At 35.1% G+C, this 19,804-nt stretch overlaps 1 protein-coding gene across 3 annotated transcripts in view; it reads left to right on the top strand.

The window, feature by feature from the left end:
• Positions 1-19,804, top strand: part of TMEM161B (transmembrane protein 161B) — a 42,027-nt gene that overhangs the window by 5,767 nt on the left and 16,456 nt on the right. For 2 of the 3 annotated variants that reach the window (XR_014951488.1, XM_021541591.3), the window contains exons 2-7: positions 1,498-1,601; positions 6,164-6,244; positions 10,593-10,690; positions 12,371-12,527; positions 17,599-17,750; positions 18,258-18,318. Coding sequence is in view for 2 of the 3 variants with exons in the window: in XM_021541591.3 (XP_021397266.1) it covers positions 1,498-1,601; positions 6,164-6,244; positions 10,593-10,690; positions 12,371-12,527; positions 17,599-17,750; positions 18,258-18,318 (653 nt within the window). In the remaining variant the exon portion in view is untranslated. The other variant, XM_021541592.2, reaches the window with a different exon arrangement.

Raw genomic sequence — 19,804 nt, forward strand, 5'->3', positions numbered from 1 at the left:
TGATTAGGCTGTGCTTCTAATAAATATATTATTCTAGAGAAATATTAATTAAATAAGTTCACCCTAAGAGAGTGAATTCTGAGAATAATGGCTCAGTAGAGAGGCTAAATGAAGGGACAGTAATTTCCTATATTGGGTGGAAGTGGTTATAGGGCTTAGTGTGAGGTGGTCAGAAGAAACATTTGATTTTAAAATGGTTCATTTTGTACTCAAAGAATATATACTTCCTTAGCAATTTAGTAATATAAGTATAGCATATATATATGCATATACCATGCATGCAGCTGGTAACACTTTCATTAGGACTGCACTTCCCTTAGCTAGGGAGCTGGTGGGAGCTGGTTTGAGTAATCTCTGTGCAGAAATATGCATAATCCTGATGTCAGTGAACTAGAACATAACCAAAATTGAGATTTTATTTTTTGAGGTACCTCAAGGAGTTGATGGCACCAAAGTGTAGAAGCGGAGAAATTCCAAGGAGGGAGAAGGTGAAGGGACTCTTGCGTACCAGAGAAACTTGATGGTATCTGATGGCCTCCAAATGTGTTACTTCAAAGTATAAAAAAGTAGCACTTCCTTTTATTGATTCATGGCACTTTTTTATGAGTCATATGGTAACATATTGAAAGTGTTTATAAATGCTTAAAGGATTATTTGTGCTCTCTCTCCCTCCATCGTATTGAATTATGGATAATAATGTATATCCAAAAACATTTAATCTACCTATGTTTTTTAATGTAAGCAGCATCTGCACAATTTGTGTTTTACTAATGGAGAAAGCATTGAAGGGAGAAAATAATGTATGCACTTTCCTTAGTGCATTATTTAGGATGAAAGATTATACTGCTGATAGGGAGGGGGAAGGTTGATGTAGAGCTGTAGGTTAACAGCTCATGGCATAGCAGGTATTGATTAGCTGGGATTTGGCTTATGTGACCATGGGACTCTCTCTTGAGGTGCAAGGACTGCTAAGATGGAACAGTATCCACCCGACCAAGAGGGACAAGAGCATCTTTGCCAGTAGTCTGGCCAAACTAGTGTTTAGACTAGGACTTAGAGAGGAAGGAGGTGATGACCCTCAAATCAAGAGGAAAAGGTGATGGACTGAGCTGGTAAAGTACGGATGAGGACCACATGGGGAGGAGTCCTTGAAAATGACTAATCAGAGAAGATAGAAACCCACACATGTCGGTAAACAAAGAGGAAATATCTGTACATATATAATGAGGCCAGCATTATGAGGGAGAGGATCTTGGATCTCTTCAGGGAGATTAGCTGTGGTGACCTGAGAATGCCTTTTCCCTTTGATGCAGTTTTGTAAGTGATTGTAACAAGTTTCAGAGAATTTGTTTTTAACTGCTTCAGTATTCTGCCTCCTCTCACTCCCCCCATTCCTTCTCACTGTATCATGGCTGCTATGCAGACTGTTACAAATTGTTTTTAAAGATACTTCACTTTTCTAAAACACATACTGACTTATTATTAACTTCTCTACAGGGTGTGATAGGTGTACAGTTGGTGGTTACCATGGTAATGGCTAGTGTCATACAGAAGATCATACCTCACTATTCTCTTGCTCGTTGGCTTCTCTGTAGTGGCAGGTAAGATAAGTGTGAATATGGTAATGCAATTATGCATCAGAATAGTAACAGTAAAATATACTGATTTTGTTTGGGGTTTTTTAAAGTAACTGACTTTTATTAAATTTATTACCATAGCATTGTTACACCTGATTTCTGGGCTCAAGGCAAAATAACAGTGTTGCTGTAAAAGAACATGCTTGTTTGTTGCTGTTAATTGTATCAGTCATAAAGTTAATTGTAGTTCAGCTCTTATATTGAAGGTACAAGGTGCATCCTTTAATATTAAGAAGCTAAATTGAATACAATATACTGAAGAATAAAAGGGTTTTCTTTTCTTCTGTGCTGTCTCTGTGTTGTTGATAATCTACTTCCTGATTAGCCTTGCATATGAAGAGTGCTTAGATATTTATTAAAAATTCTATTCCTTTTTAATACGTCAAATGACAAGATTAGTATAAGTTTCAGTACAGTACTTCCTTGTATCAATAGATCAAACAGACATAATGAGTTGCAAGGGGAGCATTCCCTTTGTGGCTGTATCCATAATAACAAAGAAAAACAACAGCTGTTTTGAATATATATCAGTATGTTAAATATTAAAAGAAATCACAGATACTGTGTTTTTTCATTTGGTAAGAAGACCACTTTGTATGATTCGCAGGTAGTGTGCTGTCTTTTGTAACTGTTAAATTTTGAGAATAATCTGAAGGAGTATCCTTGAATAATAATAATGTACTCCAAAGGAGTATTAACAAATCTTTACATTGACTTTTTTGTCTGCTTCTCATAATTATCACCTTGTTCCTTTTTAATATTCCAGATTTCATCACCCATCAAGTTGCTAATGAATAGTGACTATAAATGTTGTTTAGATGTATGTTAGATATAACAGAAAACAGTAATTGTCAGGTGGATAACACAAACAGGAGTTATCCTCTTAACTGTTGTGTGAAGTTTCACTGTTAAGCATATTGACAGGGTGTCGATCACCTTGCTTGTGATCTAAAAAGAACATGACACTGATGAATATGAAACTGCCTACTAAGGTGTGTCGCTATGAGAGTCTTTTTTATCTGCAATAATCCAAATTACATATTGTACCTTTTATATCTAAGATTGATGAAAACTTTTATTTGAAAATCTAAATATCTAATTGCTCTTGCAAAATAATTTGTCACTATAATGCCCATGTTCCTCATTCTTGTGAAGATTTCACTCACTGTATTCTTGTTTTAAGGCATGCCATGTGCCAGTGATAGGGAAAAGTTTTCTGTTCAAATATTTTTCAAATCCAGTTCTCCATTTATCTTTGTGCATCTGCAGATTGATAAATACTTCAAGCAGGATTTCAGCGCTTGTGCTTAGGTAATTATGCTCTTACTGAAGTCAGTGGGAATTTTATTATTGCCTTCCATGTTAGTAGCCTGTTACTGCTTTTCAGTTTTCTCTTATTTATCTGGTAGCTATTTTAGTGCATTTTAATATCAGGCAGTCTGAATAATTCCCTGAATACAGGAATTGTATAAATAGTTAGAAATAATCCTGTGTTCTAGAAATAAAAATAAGTCAGAAGATTCACTGCAACAAGAATATGAATTTTAATGGCAGAAAGAAAAGGAGTTATTTTCTTAGTTAACGTGATAAAAGATAAACTACCTTTTATCTTTAGCCTATTTCTCCATAGTGCTGTCTTTTTGCCAGTGATATTTGACAGACCTGTGTCGGTGGTGGTAGAGGGTTTTATACATGTAAGTGTGTGCAGGTACAGGCACACTCCTAAAGCAGTCCAACTGTCTAAGGAAAAATTACCACCTGCTCCTTCTTACCTTTGTTAGTAAATGTCAACTAGTCTTTGATATCCAGCAGTGGTTTTTAAGTGACTTTGTTTGCGTATCCTGCTTCCAAAGGATTGGCAGGCAAGATGGATCTGAAATGTCTGTAGATAGTCCTTGCTAAATAGGAGGGAGGATAAACATGTTGTCAGACAAACAGAAGCATTAAGTGACTAGTTTGTTTAAAGATGGCTGTATGTGTTTATGGGAAGTCTATTAAAAGGAAACAAAGACTTCTCAAAGTCTAAAAGGATTGGAATTGTTAGGACGGACAGACTTAAGGTAGTTACTTGTTAGTGGAATAAATAGCTATCATTGACTCTTGAAAAACAATTTACATAAATTTGTTAAGGAATAAGAATTTTTTTCAGTCAGTGCTATTTTCAAAGCTTGAATGCAACTAAATAGCTTTATTGAAATATTTGGCAGCCTAAATATCTGCATAGGCCTTGCATAATTTTTAACTAATAAAACATTCTCTACCAAAACATTGCTTTTAAGTCACTCACCTATTTCACCTACTGTTTTCAGGCCATGTCAGGATACAGGAGAAAATGGACATTTTGTTGTAGATTCGTTAATGACCTTTATTCAAATTAACTAGGCCATGTCTGTGTCTCTGTTGCTATTCAGACTGACTTGGATATGTCAAAGCCACAAGGTAATCAGTTATGGGATTTCAGTTTTAAGCATATGTAAACTAAAAGAGATATATACTACTTTCTATTATCTTTATGAAAATGTTTGTTCAAATCTTTTGGTTTTGCGATTTTAAATGCAAGATGTGTAGAGCTTATCAACTGAAAAATACCAAAACTCTTTATCCTATTAGTTGTAATTAGATATCATTTGCAATGTTGTTTTGTAGTATAATTAGGACCAAGTTGTGGTATAATTTGTGGCTTGATTTGTGTTAGCTTGCTACACGAGCAAGAATATTGTCTGTTCCTACTGCATTAGGTACCATTTCTCTGTCTGTGCAGGAAAGATTCTGAAAAATTTCATTGCCTCATAGGTGGCTTTCATCGTTATCATATCACATGCAGATCAGGGTGATGTGGTAAATGACAAAACAGGAGAATATATCTCTGCCTTTTCACAGTTGCTTTGGGTCATGTGAAAGATAGAAGTTAACATCTGCAGAGAAGTTTAACTTCTTGGATGAGAAGGTTGTTTCTTCAGTTTGTTTATGTCTCTGTCTTAAAGTCTCTATTGCAGGAAAGTTATCAAATCACAGATTCCTCAACTGTACTACACATAATAAAAGTAAATTAATGAATTGACTTTCACTTCTACTTATACAAAATTCAGTTCCTTTTATCCCCATCCAAAACTATGTTCATTCAATTTGTAATATTGAGATTTTATTTTTTGAGGTACCTCAAGGAGGTATATAATATATATATATTATATATATAGGAATATATATAACATTCAAATGTTCATTCATTTGTAATATTTGCCATTTTCAGTTTTGGAGCTGGTAGTGAATTCCTTCAATGGAAATTTGCAGTGGGCAATAGTTTGATGTTCTGTTGGCTGGTACTAGCGTTCTTTTCTCTTGAAGAGTTCCCAAGATGAACGAAGCCTTTCTAAAACAAAGCTGGGAATCAAGTGTTATTAAATGGCTTGAGATTGTTTGAGTTTTGATGCCTTCCAAATTTGCCTTTGCTAACTTTGAAATTGGATCTGGCATTGTCTCTAATTCACCAACATGGATGTCAATGGTCCTACTGGGTGAAATTTTCTTTATGTGAGGTGGTGGTTGTGGATTCCTTTATCATGTGTTGACCCGTGTCACCATGGTTGACAATTAGTGGCCTGCTACTTCCACACACATTTCTCAAGTCTATCCTTGTTAATACTTGGTCTCCTTTACCACAGCATTTCAGAGTGGAGATCATAGTGACATGTGGAGATCATTGTGACTTCCTGTATCTGGACAGTAACCTTCCCATGTGGAATGTGGAAAAGGCTTGTTTCAGCTACTAAGGTTTTTGCAATACTTAGAAATTTAGGTAAAATGTATCATGTTAGACACTTAACCATCTCTGTCCTCTTCAAAATTTCTGTGCCATTTCTTGCCTTTTAAATGAATGAACAATGAATGCTGCATTGATCTGTGAAAGTGGAAAGACTTATGGGTCAACTATGTGTAAATTAGTGATTTTTTTTAATAGAGCTTTTTTTGGAGAAGTTGAAGACATCACTGAGAAGGTGTTTAAGGAAAGGGATGTTGATGTTATGATTTGCTCTGCTTAAGAAAAAACATTGGTAATGATTATTAGATAATAGATATTTCAGATTCTGGAAAAAATTACTGGGTTTGGTGGGGATATAATATACTTTATTAAGTTGTTTAGAATATGGTTCTAATGACTAATTGTAATGGTATAATTATTGTAGTGAACTTTTGCGCTTTATATGGCTGTGTTTGCTGTATTTGATGATATCTTTAACAGTTGGTGTTTAGAGAACTGAAGGGCTTTCATGTGAATGACAAAGTGGCAAAGCTTTTAAATTATGTATAAATGCCTCATTTGCTGTAGAGAACTGAACTCTAGCTGTTCAGTTCAGGCAGGTTTTTTGTGTGCCATTACTGGCACATAAAGGTGTCTTGCTTAGGAGTGACAAATGACAGGTATCTTAATAAATACATAAATCTTGTGTTGCGATACAGTTTTTGAAAGCCATGCTCTAAATTGCTAATAACGGTTTTGTTTTACTTGAAATTTTCTTTTTCTTTAGCTTACGGTGGTATCAACATCCCACTGAAGAAGAACTGCGGATTCTTGCAGGGAAGCAAAGAGGGAAAAGTAAAAAAGATAGGTAAATACTTGTTTTAAGCTTGTCTTCCCCCACCTTTTGGGTTTTTTTCAGCATGATATGGCTCATCTAGTAACTTTTCCAGCCTACTTTTGTTTTAGCATGAATTAAAAACTACTAGTTTCAAATGACTGCCCTGCTTCCATTAGTTGTCACAGTTCTTTATCAAAATATGTTTTTTCGGTTTAACAGTTGGACATTCCTAAATTGTTCAGAACTGGTTAATTTCCATCCACAAAATGGTCTGTGAAATGCTAATTATATGGCAAGCTTTTTAGTGAATGTATGTGTTTAGATAAAAACTGTGGATTGCTTGTGGCAATCTTAGGATTGTAGCTTTTCATCTTGAAGTGAGAGAAGAAAGATTTGGGTACATTAGTTCAACATAGGATTACTATAAGCCACCGCTCTTAACACAACTGTGAAAAAGGTAAATGGGCTTCTAGGATGTGTTTTATGAAATGTTTACTGTGAAGAGTGATAGAAATACTAATCCTCTTGGACAAAACACCAACATAGATCTTTATCTGGATTACTATGTGCATTTCTGATCACTTGTGTTCAAGAAAAATTAGTTTTGTATATGAACTGGTGAAGAGAACTGCTAGGATCATCCAGGAAACAAAGTCTGTCTTACTCAAGGGGGCTAAAAGATCTGGGCTTGCTGAATCTGTCAAAAGACAACTGAGGGCATGGAATAGTTGTTCAGCAGCTTAAGCTGGAAATAGATTTCCAGTATTCAGACATGAGGTTCTAAACAGCCATACTATAAGTACAGCTGTATCAAGAACTGAGACATCTTGAGGTGCTGGAGCTGGCCGTGTTGATGAAATATGTTTAAACTGGCTTTGTTTTGAACCAAACAACCCACTCTGGTTTTCTTTTTGGCAGGACAGGAGGTTTATTCTAGTTCTGTTTCTTTCATCCCAGTATGAACTCTTATAAATCTTAAGACTTTAATTAATCTCTGCACTGCTCATATAATCTGTTAATTGTAATTTAATTTTTATTCTTGAAAGTTTCTTAGCTCTTAAGTGGCATGGTTAGCAATCATGGTTAGCCTCATTTAGTTTGGAAAAGACCTCTGAGATCAACCTTTGATCACATGTCAGTTGTGGCTCTAAGGGCCATATCTCATAATTTCTTGAAAACCTCCAGGGATGATGACTCCACCACATACTGCCCAAGAAGGGCAGCCCATTCCAATTCCATGACAAAATTCCTCTTGAGTTCCATCCTGAGCCTCCCCTGGCACAGCTGGAAGCTAGGTCCTCTTACCCTGTTAGTAGTTAACCTTGAGAAGAGCCCATCCCCCACTCAGTTATCACCTTCCCTCAGGCAGTTCTAGAGAACAAGAATGTTCCCTGTGAGCCTCCTTTTCTCCAGGCTGAGTGCCCCCAGCTCCTTCAGCTTTTCCTCATCTAATTTGTACTCTAGACCCTTCCCTAGTTCCATGGCCATGGACTTGCTTGAGCACCTCAATGTCTTTGTGGTTGTGAAGGGCCCAAAACTGAACACAGGATTCTAGATCTGACTACAGAGTACAGTCACAGCCCTGGTCCTGCTGCCCACATTATGTCTGACACAAGCCAGGATGTCCTTTGTCTTCTTGGCCCTCTAGGCCTGTGCTGGGTTATGTTCAGTCGCTATTAACCAGCAGCCCCAGATCCTCTTCTGCTGGGCATCTCTCAGGGACTCTGTCCCATTCTGTAGCATGGCATAGGGGTGTTGTGACTCAAGTGTAGGACCCAGCACTTGGACTTGTTGAACCTCATGCCATTGGTGTCAGCCCATTGATCCACCCTATTCACATCCCTCCCCAGAGTCTTCCTGCCCTTCAGGAGATCAACATTCCCATCTGACTTAGTTTTGGAAATTTACTGAGGGTGTCCTCTATCCCCTTGTCTGAATGATCTATAAAGATCTTGAACAGGATGGGGCCCAGTACTGTGCCTTGTGGAACACTATTAGTGACCAGCTGCCAGCTGGATGCAGCATCATTTACCATTGTTCTCTGGGTTAAGTTGTTCCTTGTAAAATACTAAACATTACTATTTTTGCAGCATTCCTTAAAATTAAGAATCTCTTTTTATCTTAACAATTTTCTTGATAAAAATGAGGCAGTATAATTGTGAATAAGAGCATAATTTATAATTATCCATGTAACCAGTGATATTTATTCATATGTGAAATAACTTCAATTATGTAATTATAAGTTTAAGTTCACCCATAGGGGCCTTAAACTGAAAAACACAATTGCACTGCCACATAATAATTTTGCCTTTGCTCTTACTGCCTTTCCTCAGCCTTGCCAGACCTTTGCAATAGGAGTAGTAGTGGTTGTACCAGGGTTAATGTTAATCAAAGGAGAATGTAAAACTTCAAAGAAACTAAAGCAGTAATGTGGAGGCTTAAATTATGTTTGCTGTGCTTGTTTAACAGCTGAATTAATAATAAATCACTTCTTAATGAATGAATGTCCTCTGTGTCCTTGAAAGAAGTGACTCTGGTTTGTGAAGAACCATAGTTAAGTGGGAATTGTTCCTGTTGAGTTGGTTTGGATTTACTGATTTAGGTTGCACAAAATGGAATGTACATGTTATGACTCATCCCAGCAAGGAGATGTGAAATAGATAGTGTGGGAGAAATAAGGATGCATCTGTTTGATACTCCCCATGATAAAGAATACTTTGCAAGATGAAGAATCTGCTTTGTCAAGACCATAGTCTTGCAAAGTGTTATACTTGCTCCTTAACTAATTTAAAGAGAAATGATTAAAGGAGATACAAGGAGCTTGTTTGAAAATTTGCCTTAGAAATAGCTGTAGTGTGAAATTTTAGTTAATTTTATTCAGTGCATGTTACCTTTCAGTGTATTATATTGTAGGCTTTAGGAACACAGGAATATTAGTCAGGTTTCCTGCTTCTGCATAGTTTGTATTATATGAAATTTTTAGGCTAATAAAAAGGTCCATAGCTACTTTGAATTACTTTGAACTACAGCATTCAATGGTCCTGTGTATGTGCCATCTGTGCCTCTTGGATTGTGGGGCCCTGGGATAATTAAAGTGTAGGAACACCAAGTTTTGTTGATCTGAAATGGCTTCAGTGGTAAAAATGCTTATCTGTACTCCTGGATACATGCAGTAGGAAAATAATCAAGAGTACAGCTGTGGGCATGGAGGTACACAGGAGCTTGCAGGTAGTCTAGTCCTTGGACAGTGTTTGGTACTTCTTGTGTAGATTCGCACATTTTTTGAGTAATGCTTTTGATTCCTACCTATAGTTTGTTCATTAAAATTCTTGTGCTTCTGGTTACACTAAGCATTAATAAAACCTGAAAAATTTTATTAATGCTTTCTGCTTGCATTTTCCTCTCACATATAAACTACGGTGAAAGCATTCCTGAAAATTAAGTTCCGTGATTGATTTGATTTCCTTTTAATGCTTATATCACAATAATTTGTTTTCCTATGGAAAATCTACCTCTCCTTTTCTAATTTCAGAGTTGGTATTCTAAAATGTGGCTGTTTATTGTTTTTGTATAGCCTTTTAGAGGTTTTAAGTTTTAGGTATGATTTTTAATCTAACAAAACATCTTCTGATCTCCTTTAATTATTGTTTTTTTTTTAATAGTATGAGAAGAAAGTTTTACATTAGTTACGAATGCAGACCAAATACTTTTACTTTGTTCATGTTCTTTTAAGAGTGTGCTGGGGTTTTTAATTTGAAGTCTTCTAGTGTAACTTAATTTCAGGGAAATGAAAATAATGATATTGGTATAGTTTGAGAGCTCCAGATAAAAAGCACCTTTTGTTCTAGATACACATCTTTTTAGATTAGAAAGACACCTTAAATTTCCTTCACTTGATGGCTAGTAGGTTAGACCTTTCAAGGATCTAGGTTAGTTTAGCTCATGTGATATACCTGCTTGTTGTGACAAGGACTAATGGAAGGTTTTTTGGTTTTTTTTTTTTTTTTTTTTTTTTGTTTTTTTGTTTTTTTTTACTTTGGGAACACTGTGTAGCTCTGAATAGAGGAAAATCAGTGGTCTGAAATAGATACTGTCCCCTGGATCTCGACCACATACATGCTCAAATTGAAGCATCTGGAAGCCATTTAAATCAATACCACAGTATTATGTCAGAGTCTGTCAAGTTATAGCTAGAAGCCATTGACATACCTTGTTGTTTTCAAAGATTTGAACTTTAAGTACTACTTTTAGTTAGACACATAGAAATATTTGTATTTGGGAAGAAAAATCTGCATTTTTATAAAATTTGAAATGTCATTCTGTATTGAAAAAAATTATTTTGTCATACCCATGCTTGTACTCTTTATTTATTTTACAGAAAATATAATGGTCATATTGAAAACAAACCCTTAACCATTCCAAAAGATATTGATCTTCATCTGGAAACAAAATCTGTAACTGAAAGGGACACTATTGGTAAGAGTATACAAACAATAATACATTATTTCCAATATATCCTGATTCTTTCTATCAAGTGTTTATTTGTAATTAATGCTGAAATATCTTTTTTGTAGACAATGACTTAATAGAAGCAAAACTGGTCATTAATGAGAAAGCAGGTAGTAGGGCTATGTCTCTTTTTGTGTTCTGAGTGACATTTAATAGCTGTGTTGTGGAAAAGGACGAGTAGATGAAATCCAGCATAAAGCACACTATTGTATCAGGTGTCCTTAGCAATATGAGACAACACTGAAAGAATTTCGTATTTGTCTATTCAAAATGGAGTTTTTAGCTTTGTACAAGAAAATAACAATTGGCAGATGTCAAGTCATACTTTCTGCTCATCTAAAATAGGGTATGTGCTGTAGCTTTGGAACCTATGCCCTTTCAGCCATACATCTCAAGCATTCAGGTAAAATGCTTAAAAATGGCAAGTGACAGTATAGAAATATGCAGAATTAAGTGTTTTGGAAGATACTATTAATTTTTAGATGGTTATTTTTTATTATTAAATCATAATCAGTCATTCTGTGACAGAAAGGTCATATATGAGTATGTACATGATACGTATTTTCTTTCTACCTACATTTCTATATTTATGTGTACTAGGGATGCATATAGAAAGAAAGGATGTATATTCCTATGGAGGAGACTTCTCAGCTTGAATTCTAGGAGACAGCATTTCTGTAACAGAAATGAATTTTTTGATGTAAATAAACAAAGCACTCACAAGTTTCCATTAGCATTACTTTCTTGAAATTATGTCATATAATTGTCTACCTGAGTGATACAAGATAGGATTTGACTGTATTTGAAAAGTAATATATACAATTTGTTTGTAAATCTAACCAGATTGTTATTTCAAAATAAGTGTAGGACTTGGAAATACTTAAGTTTGCCCAATTTCATATCTTTGCCAACAGGTAGCTGTAGTCAAGTCAATTATGTTCAGTAATATTTTCTCACTTTCAGATTCTGTACATGTAGGGAAGGTGTTTGGGGGAGACAATTTGTGTTCTCACAAATTGTTCTTTGCAGTTTCCAATGATTATGGGAACTCTCTCCATAACATCCAGCCTGTATACAACACAGTATGATACCCAGAATTTTTACAGTGAAGTTTACACAACGATTAATGCTTTATAGGATGTAGTAACAAAATCTCAATGGGCAGACCATCAGTATCTTAGATGGTGGGGTTTGTAAAATAAAAACTGTTTATTTGTAGTATAACAAATGAGATCTCAGTGAGATCTCAATCTTTAACAAAGGGTCAAAACAAGCCCTCTTACCTGGAATTGCAGCCAGACTCAACTGGAAAACTGTTTACTCTCTGTGTTGTGAAATCTAAATTAAGTATGCTTTTTGGATTTAGGATGTTAATGTATAAAAGCTGAGGTGATGAAATAGTAAAACCTCATAGCCTTATAAATTTGAGTAGTTATTAAGTATTGTATAACAGAAGCAAATGAAGTTCACATTGTTGAGTAACTTTTTCATTGTTGGATTTCACTTGGTTGATCTTGGTCTACCTAAATTACACTTTAATACACTTAATACATAATTGAAAACCTTTTTTACTTGCTGCTCCATTCTATATATATTAGTAGCTGCCTTAAAACATACATCTAACATTTACAAACTTATATTTTTCAGCATTGCATTACTTTCCAGAATATCAGTGGTTGGTGGATTTCACTGTTGCAGCTACAGTTGTGTATGTGGTGACAGAAGCTTATTACAGCATTGTGAAGCCCTCACAAGAAATGAATATCAGCATAGTATGGTGTCTACTTGTCTTGGCTTTTGCAGTGTATCCTTTTCTGTTTTGTGGAATCCCCCTCTATCTGTTTCAAATAGTTTACATCATTCTGCAATTCATATAAATCTTCATGCCACTGATGGGTGGGATACAAAAATATTTGGCATTTGGAAAAAGGATCCTGTAAGCTAATGCCATTGTTGAATAATGTATATGCTATATATGCTCTATACCAGCAAATGCTTGTATCATTAGCTTGCTAATATTAATACCAGACCATTTAGGAGAAAAATATTTGTATGCAAATATAGTTAGTGCTTATCTTTAGTATGCAGTGGTTCTAAACTAGCTTGATTTTGCTCAGATTGGCAATCAGAAATAGTTATGTGTACAAAAAGTACAGTTTTTGAAGAAGTTCGGAAATTTAGTGTCCTCTTTTTTCAATATGTTTAATCTGGTGCTTCCTGATCAGAATAGCACAGTGATGTGTATACAAGTTTATAGCAAAAATACATGAGTGAATTCATAATTTTAAAATACATTCAAGACATTCTTACAGAAAATAAGGTATGTAGACAATTATAGGAACTGAGCTCTGTGAAAAGCTAAACTCACCTTTGAAACTGAGGGAAACAGAAGTGGAGTATTTAGGATACAGGCATTATCAAATCATAAAATGTTTGTTTTGTTATGGAGAAGGCAGTTAATTTTTTAATTTTTTTTTTAACTGGAGAAGGCAGTATCAGATATAGATGCTTACATGGTAATTAACCACATATGAATCCAGACACACTCTTTAGGGAGGAAAGTTTAAAGATATGATTGGAGATAAAGCAGTGGAATTGAATAAAGGCTTTTAAGAGAGCAAATTATAGATATGTGAACTGGAAAGTGAATTGCTACAGCTCTTTTGCTCCTTCAGCAGCTGAGAACAAAGTGCTAAGTTACTCTTGAATATTCAAAATTTCCTCTATATAAATGCTAGCTTTAGAGATTTTTAATGTGTTCTAGTTTGTTCAGCTGGTTTGTACTATCAGCAGTAGCTAGTGGTGTTACATAAAACCTTGAACTCTAATGTTTGGTTACATTTGCCTAAGAGTTCTGAATATACATCATACTTGCCTGTCCTTGTCCTCCACACAATTATCAAAATGTGTGCTGCCTTTTCTAAGTAGACTGAATCATAAATCATAGAATTTCTCCAGAATGTTTTCCTTGTAATGTATAAAAACTTGCTAGAAGAGGAAAGTCAACTCACATTTGGAAAAAAGAATGTCAGTAGCATGCTTCCAGATCAGGTATTTCCGCTTAGACAAGTCAGTGAACAGTTCCATGGTCCAAAAGGTAATTTTTCTAGTCTACTGTGAGAAGAAAATCACTGTCTGGCTCTTGGGCACCTTTTAATTGTATTATAGCTATAGTATAGGTAATACATAATTGTTACTGCACGTCCTTTGTTTTACTATTTTTGGTGTGAGGTTGGGAATTTTAGTTTAGTCTTTGCAGAAGGAAGGCGAAAAGAGGTGCCTACTGTTTCAAAAATCAGAAGCCAACACCTTTCACTCCGATTTTTAAGGATGAGGGAGAATTTAATAGAAGTAATGGAAAAAAAATCTTCTTGTACAAAAGCCACAATGTACTCTTAGATTTATTGGTGACAATGCCCTGTTTGCTTCATCTCTTGTATCTCAGTAGTAGCCAATTTAAACAACACTATGGTAATTGCAATTCTAGGTGAAACAGAGCTGTGAATTCTATATTGTAGGAAAATCCACTGCAGTAACACTTTCTTATCATGGTTTTGTATACTGCTCTATTACTGCTTTCATTTGGTCATCAATTCAAATGATCAAACATTCAAAAATATTTAAGTTGCCTGTCAGTTCAAGATTTTTGTTTCAGTAGTGTGAATGTGCAATTAGCTGTTAGTATGTGCTTATTAGCTGTATGAGGAGTTAGTAGCAATGTAGAAGGATGCAGTACCAGGAAGCACATTCTAAACCTTATATTAGCCTTAACATCTCCATAATTGTGATAACATAACTTATTCAAGGCATTACAACTTTTTGTGTGAAGGAGGTACAATACAGAGGGTATTGGTAACAATTCCTGTGGTCACTGGGACCTAGTTAGATGAGATTTCAGGAGGGATTCATTCCTGTGTTGTGACGTCAGGCTTTTGGGATGCAGAGAATACTTAAAACTTATTCAACTACTCACTAACTCAATATGTCAAGACCAGAAATAATTCTGTGATGATGGAAGATTCAGAAGAATTTGGTTGCCTACGTATTTTTGACAAAAAGCAGTCAACATGATATGTTGAAGTTAAATATAGAGCATTTTTGTGTTTTGTTGACAAGTGTTTCTTCTGTTTCTACTGTTTCATGCTAGTGTGTTGAAAGGTGAAAAGTTGTACTAAGGATACCAAGCAAGTTTACAGATGATGAAAACTGGGAGGAGCTGTTGACTCCCTTGAAGGCAGGATGGTCCTGCAGAGCAACCTCAGAAAATTAAAACCCAAAGAGATGTGGGCAATCACCAACTATTCTATGTTCATCAAGAGAAAAATGCTGGATTCTGCACCTGGGATGGGGCAACCCTGGCTGTATGGGCAGGCCAGGGAAGAAGAGTATAGGAAGTAGTGCCATGGAAAAGGACCTGGTGCTGCTTGTTGACAGAAAGTTGAGTATGAGTCAGCAGTGCCCTGGCAGCCAGGGTGGCAAACTGACCCAGCATGGCCAGCCAGGCAAGGCACTAAGACATTCAGCTATTAGAGTGTCTAAATAAGCCAAAAGGATGATAAAGGAGGGGAAGCTGTATAAGGAGTGGCTGAGGTCACTCAGTCTGTTCAGCTTGGAGGAGACTGAGGGGAGACCTCACTGCAGTCTACAGCTTCCTTGTGAGGGAGGAGGGGCAGACACTGATCTCTTCTCTGTGGTGCCCAGTGACAGGACTCGAATAAATGGCCTGAGGTTTAGATTGAATATTAGGAAATATTTTCACATGGAGGGTGGTTGGTCACTGGAACAGGCTCCCTAGGTGCTTACAGCACCAAGCCTGACAGAGTTTAAGAAGCATTTGGACAGTGGTGTCAGGCACATGGCAAGATTCTTGAGGATGGTGCTGTGTAGGCCCAGGAGTTGTATGATCCTATGGGTCCCATCCAACTCGGAATGTTCTCTGCTTCTGTGAATTCAGAGTTTTCATGTGTTTTAGTAGGAACAGAAGATGGATCTTTCTCACTTCAATGTATGGACTATAAAATTCAAGAATTCCATAATCGCAGCAGTTTAAAAAATAAAATAATTTCTGTAAAAGGTATACCATTAATTCTACAATTCCTGCAACTATATACAATATGCAAAGTATACTATTCTATAATGCCTCTTGTGGCCAGAAAAATGTGAATGGAACTGGGGGACTGGTGCAGGCATTCTATTAACTTAGCACTAAATACTGCCAAATTATTCTTTCAATAGATCCTGAATATTAGGTCTTGCAGTGGAAGGAAGTGATGAAGCAAGTCATAATTCTTCAATCTTCTCCAACCCAAAAATAGAAGCAGTGGTGATTATGTAACTTACAGAGGGTTTTGGTTATGTATGGTTTGCATAATCATGGGTCTATTTATTGAGTTCTGAATCTGCACTATAATTGTAATTTATTGTTAGTGTGCTTTCTTTTTCCTCCTTGAATTTTCCAAATCCTTCATGCACAATCTATATTTGAAGTCATGAAGTATCTAGGGGGTCATAAATCTGATGATAGATTATATTGGATTTGTTGATCACAAACTTATTAAGTCCTTTGTATAACTTCAAGATGTTTTTAATTTGTGATTAATGTCCCTATCTGTAAAAAGAGCCTTGGCTTAAGCATTTGTTATTAGAGAAACAAAGTCCAGAACACAGTCTGTATGATCTCTTATGTACTTCTTGAGATGAGTTAAGTCTTCCTTTTGATGTATCAGTTCTTTCCGTAAAATATATAGGGGTCTGAAAGTAATTGCTATATGAGTTTAGAATTACTAGATGTCTTTAGACCACATTGTGTATATTAGAATCTCTCTGCATATCTGTGAAATTCAGCAGTGTATGTGTTAAATGTGTGCTGCCTGTGGAAGCATAATTTTTTGAGAGATTGTTCAAATGTTTTACTGATTAGATATCTCCAAAATTTTTTCATGTACTCTGCATAATAAAATTCTTTCAATATTAGAAATAGGGAAACACAACTGCATTATTGCATAGTGGAGGAAAAAAGTGGTACAGGTTACACTTAAAATATTTTTTTCCTTTTTGTCTGTATTTTTTTCAAATCAGGTAATACCTGGAGTTATCTCCAAATACTTTATTTAAATCTGGACTGGATATTGCCTACCATTTAAATCATAATGACCTGCAGTTCATAGTAATAAGAGTTGATTGTGTATCATGAAAAGTTATCCTAATCTGTTACACTTTAGAACTGATTTAGAAATGTGTAGAAAAAGAATACTTAATAAATATTTTTAAAACACCCTAATAACAGAGCAGGTGATGTCTTAAATGTTTGTCTTTGTGGCAGTGGGGCTAGATAAAAGGATTTGATATGTTATACAAGATCATGGAGGGGTTTTAAGACTGTCTTTGTTTTTCCAAGATGAACATGGGATAGATTTTTCTTTCCTAGACAGGACTCAGTGTGCTTTTGTCTTAACTGTCTTTGAGCTAAAAGTTTCAAATGTATGCATAGTTGAAGTGCTTGAGGAAATGGCTTAGTGGTGAACTTGCTGGTGTTTGGTTGATGGTTGGACTTGATCTTAAAAGTATTTTCTGAACGAAATTATTCTGTCTGAAAGAAGAGAAATACAAGTTCATCTTTTCATGTGTCTTCTTTCTTACTATAAGTTAGCCTAGATCAAAATTCTACTCCAGAGTATTCCTGGCTATGCATTATGTGATTATTATGCTTTAATGTGTTCTGTAATTTAACTTGAAATTGGCTGAACACATACTACCTTCAAAAGAAATAAGTGCACATCACAGAACAATCCTGTAGATGAACAAAATACAAGATTGTAATTCTTAGTTATAGTTATTTTACAAACTTAATTTTCCTTGACTTTTTTATTATGTAGTAAAGTACTGTTTTCATTGACTACCCACTATTTCAAAGTTGAGGATGGAGGTGAAAGATCAGTCTGTGTCACCTTTGGTTTTTTCTTCTTTGTGAAAGCAATGGCAATTCTCATTGTGACAGAAAACTATCTAGAGTTTGGATTGGAATCAGGTAACTCCTTTCCTTAGTGTTTGAAACAGCTGTAGTGATTGCATGATCTGAAAAAATTATTTCCAGAGTTTTTGAGAAAATCTGATTAAATGAATAGTGTAAGTGATATCCTTCTAAGAAAATTTTCTTTGGAATGAAGATTCTGAATAACATCCTGTACATTTTCCTGTTGTTCTCGTAACTAATTTTTCCCTAGCTTTTTTGTTTTGTTAATTGTATTTGCCTTCCAGTTACAGATTTAGCCCTTTCTGACTTTCATAGTGAAGTGTAGCTCCCTTACTGGAAAAAATTTTAAAAGTTATCTTTTTTCATCTTCCCAAAGTGTCCAAATATTACAGATGTTGTTAATCAAGTTTTACTGTATTGTGGCCAACTAATTAGCACAAGAAAGAGCTCTGCTAGACATATGAAAAATGCTTTAAAAGATTACTTGTTATCGAGTATTTTAGTGCATGAAAGGAATTCTTCATTTGTACTGTAAGTAAATAAATATATGTGTCCCTGCAGGATTCTCGAATTTCTCAGAAAGTGCTATGCAGTTCCTTGAAAAACAAGGTTTGGAATCGCAGTAAGTTTTTGGAAATACGCTTGTCTATTTATATGTGAATTTGTAACTTGTCTGTTTATGTGTGAATTTATGAACCATTTAGATTTTCTTAGCAAGCCTCTGTCCTGCGCGTTTTGCTTTTGTACATGGTTATAATCCCTACAACAGTTTAAAGAGTTTAATGAAAAGATCTGAAAGTAGCCACAAGCAACTGAAGTTGTATTAAAGTTTTCATTTTGACATGGAGATAATTTCTGACATTTTTATTATAGTTCAAAAATGTAGTTCAAAACTGTAAGCACTTTTTTCACAGTATTTCCCTTTAGCAAAGATTGTTTAAATTGAGAAGTATTTTTTTGTCATTCTTTTGGCATGCAAGAGGATGAATATGCAAAAGCTACAAGATGGAGTTAGTGTTAAATTTTGCATTGGCAATACATTATGTTGTTCAGTCCTGTTTTCAGGTTGTAGCTGTGTTCCTATCATGCAAAAAACATCTGCTTGCTACAGGACATCGAAGCCTCATTATAGACTGTTGAAGGAGCATGCCATAGCTTGTGATGTTACATAATTACACAAACACTGTCATAGGCAGCCTTTGTATATTGCAAAATGGGGTTTTGTTACATTTCCTTATACATTTATGCTAAAATTTAGGGACCATTTAATCACTGGGAGCACAGCATTGAATTTCTTGCTTGGTAGGTCTCAAGTATCATGCAGAAGACATGGCATATATTTATTCTTGAGGAACAGAAGTTTCCTCAAACTAGATTACTGTAATTTATGAATAAATTCATGGGAAACCATTAACTGAATCCCATGTGTTTCTTAGCCTTTCTTTAATCTGCTTTTCTAAGCTATTGCAAAGTCACTACCTTCTGTATTCATTTTCGTGTTAAGTTTTCGTGTTAAGCTATTGCAGTGCTTTGCCTTTTTTAGCAGCACTTGAGTTAATGATGGTGTCTCTTGATAGTTTAGGTGACACAGGTTAAGAAAGAATCTGAAACTCATTTGAATAACTAGATTTGGTTTTGTTCTGCTTTGATCTGTTAGTTACATTTCACTGTAACTGTGATATTTTTGTTAGTTGTTTGAGGGTTTTGTTTTGTTCTCTTTTTTTTTTTTTTGTGTAAACCTGCATCTGTTAATTATGTAATTAATTCTGTGATTTGTTTGATGCTGGATACTTTTTCTGTAACTTTTCTTAGGTACAATACTAACCACTTGGACCACATGTGCATTTCAGATAAATCTTTGAAAAGCTGCAGCAGTAACAGTTTGATAGATATTTTTTAATGGATAATGGTAGAATAAAGTATCCATTTCGTCTTTGAGCAGTTAAACTTATGAGACATCTGTTCCTCTTAAAAACACAATCCTTAAATTCATTCTATATTAGCTGTTATATAATTTGTTGCTAATTACAATATGAAATTACTCTTTTTTTTTCTTCTCTACTAACAAATTAACATCTCACAGTCAGTAGTTTAGGTTTTCTGTTTTT

This window comes from Lonchura striata, chromosome Z (assembly GCF_050655825.1).
Source record: "Lonchura striata isolate lonStrDom1 chromosome Z, ASM5065582v1, whole genome shotgun sequence".
Lineage (NCBI taxonomy): Eukaryota > Metazoa > Chordata > Aves > Passeriformes > Estrildidae > Lonchura > Lonchura striata.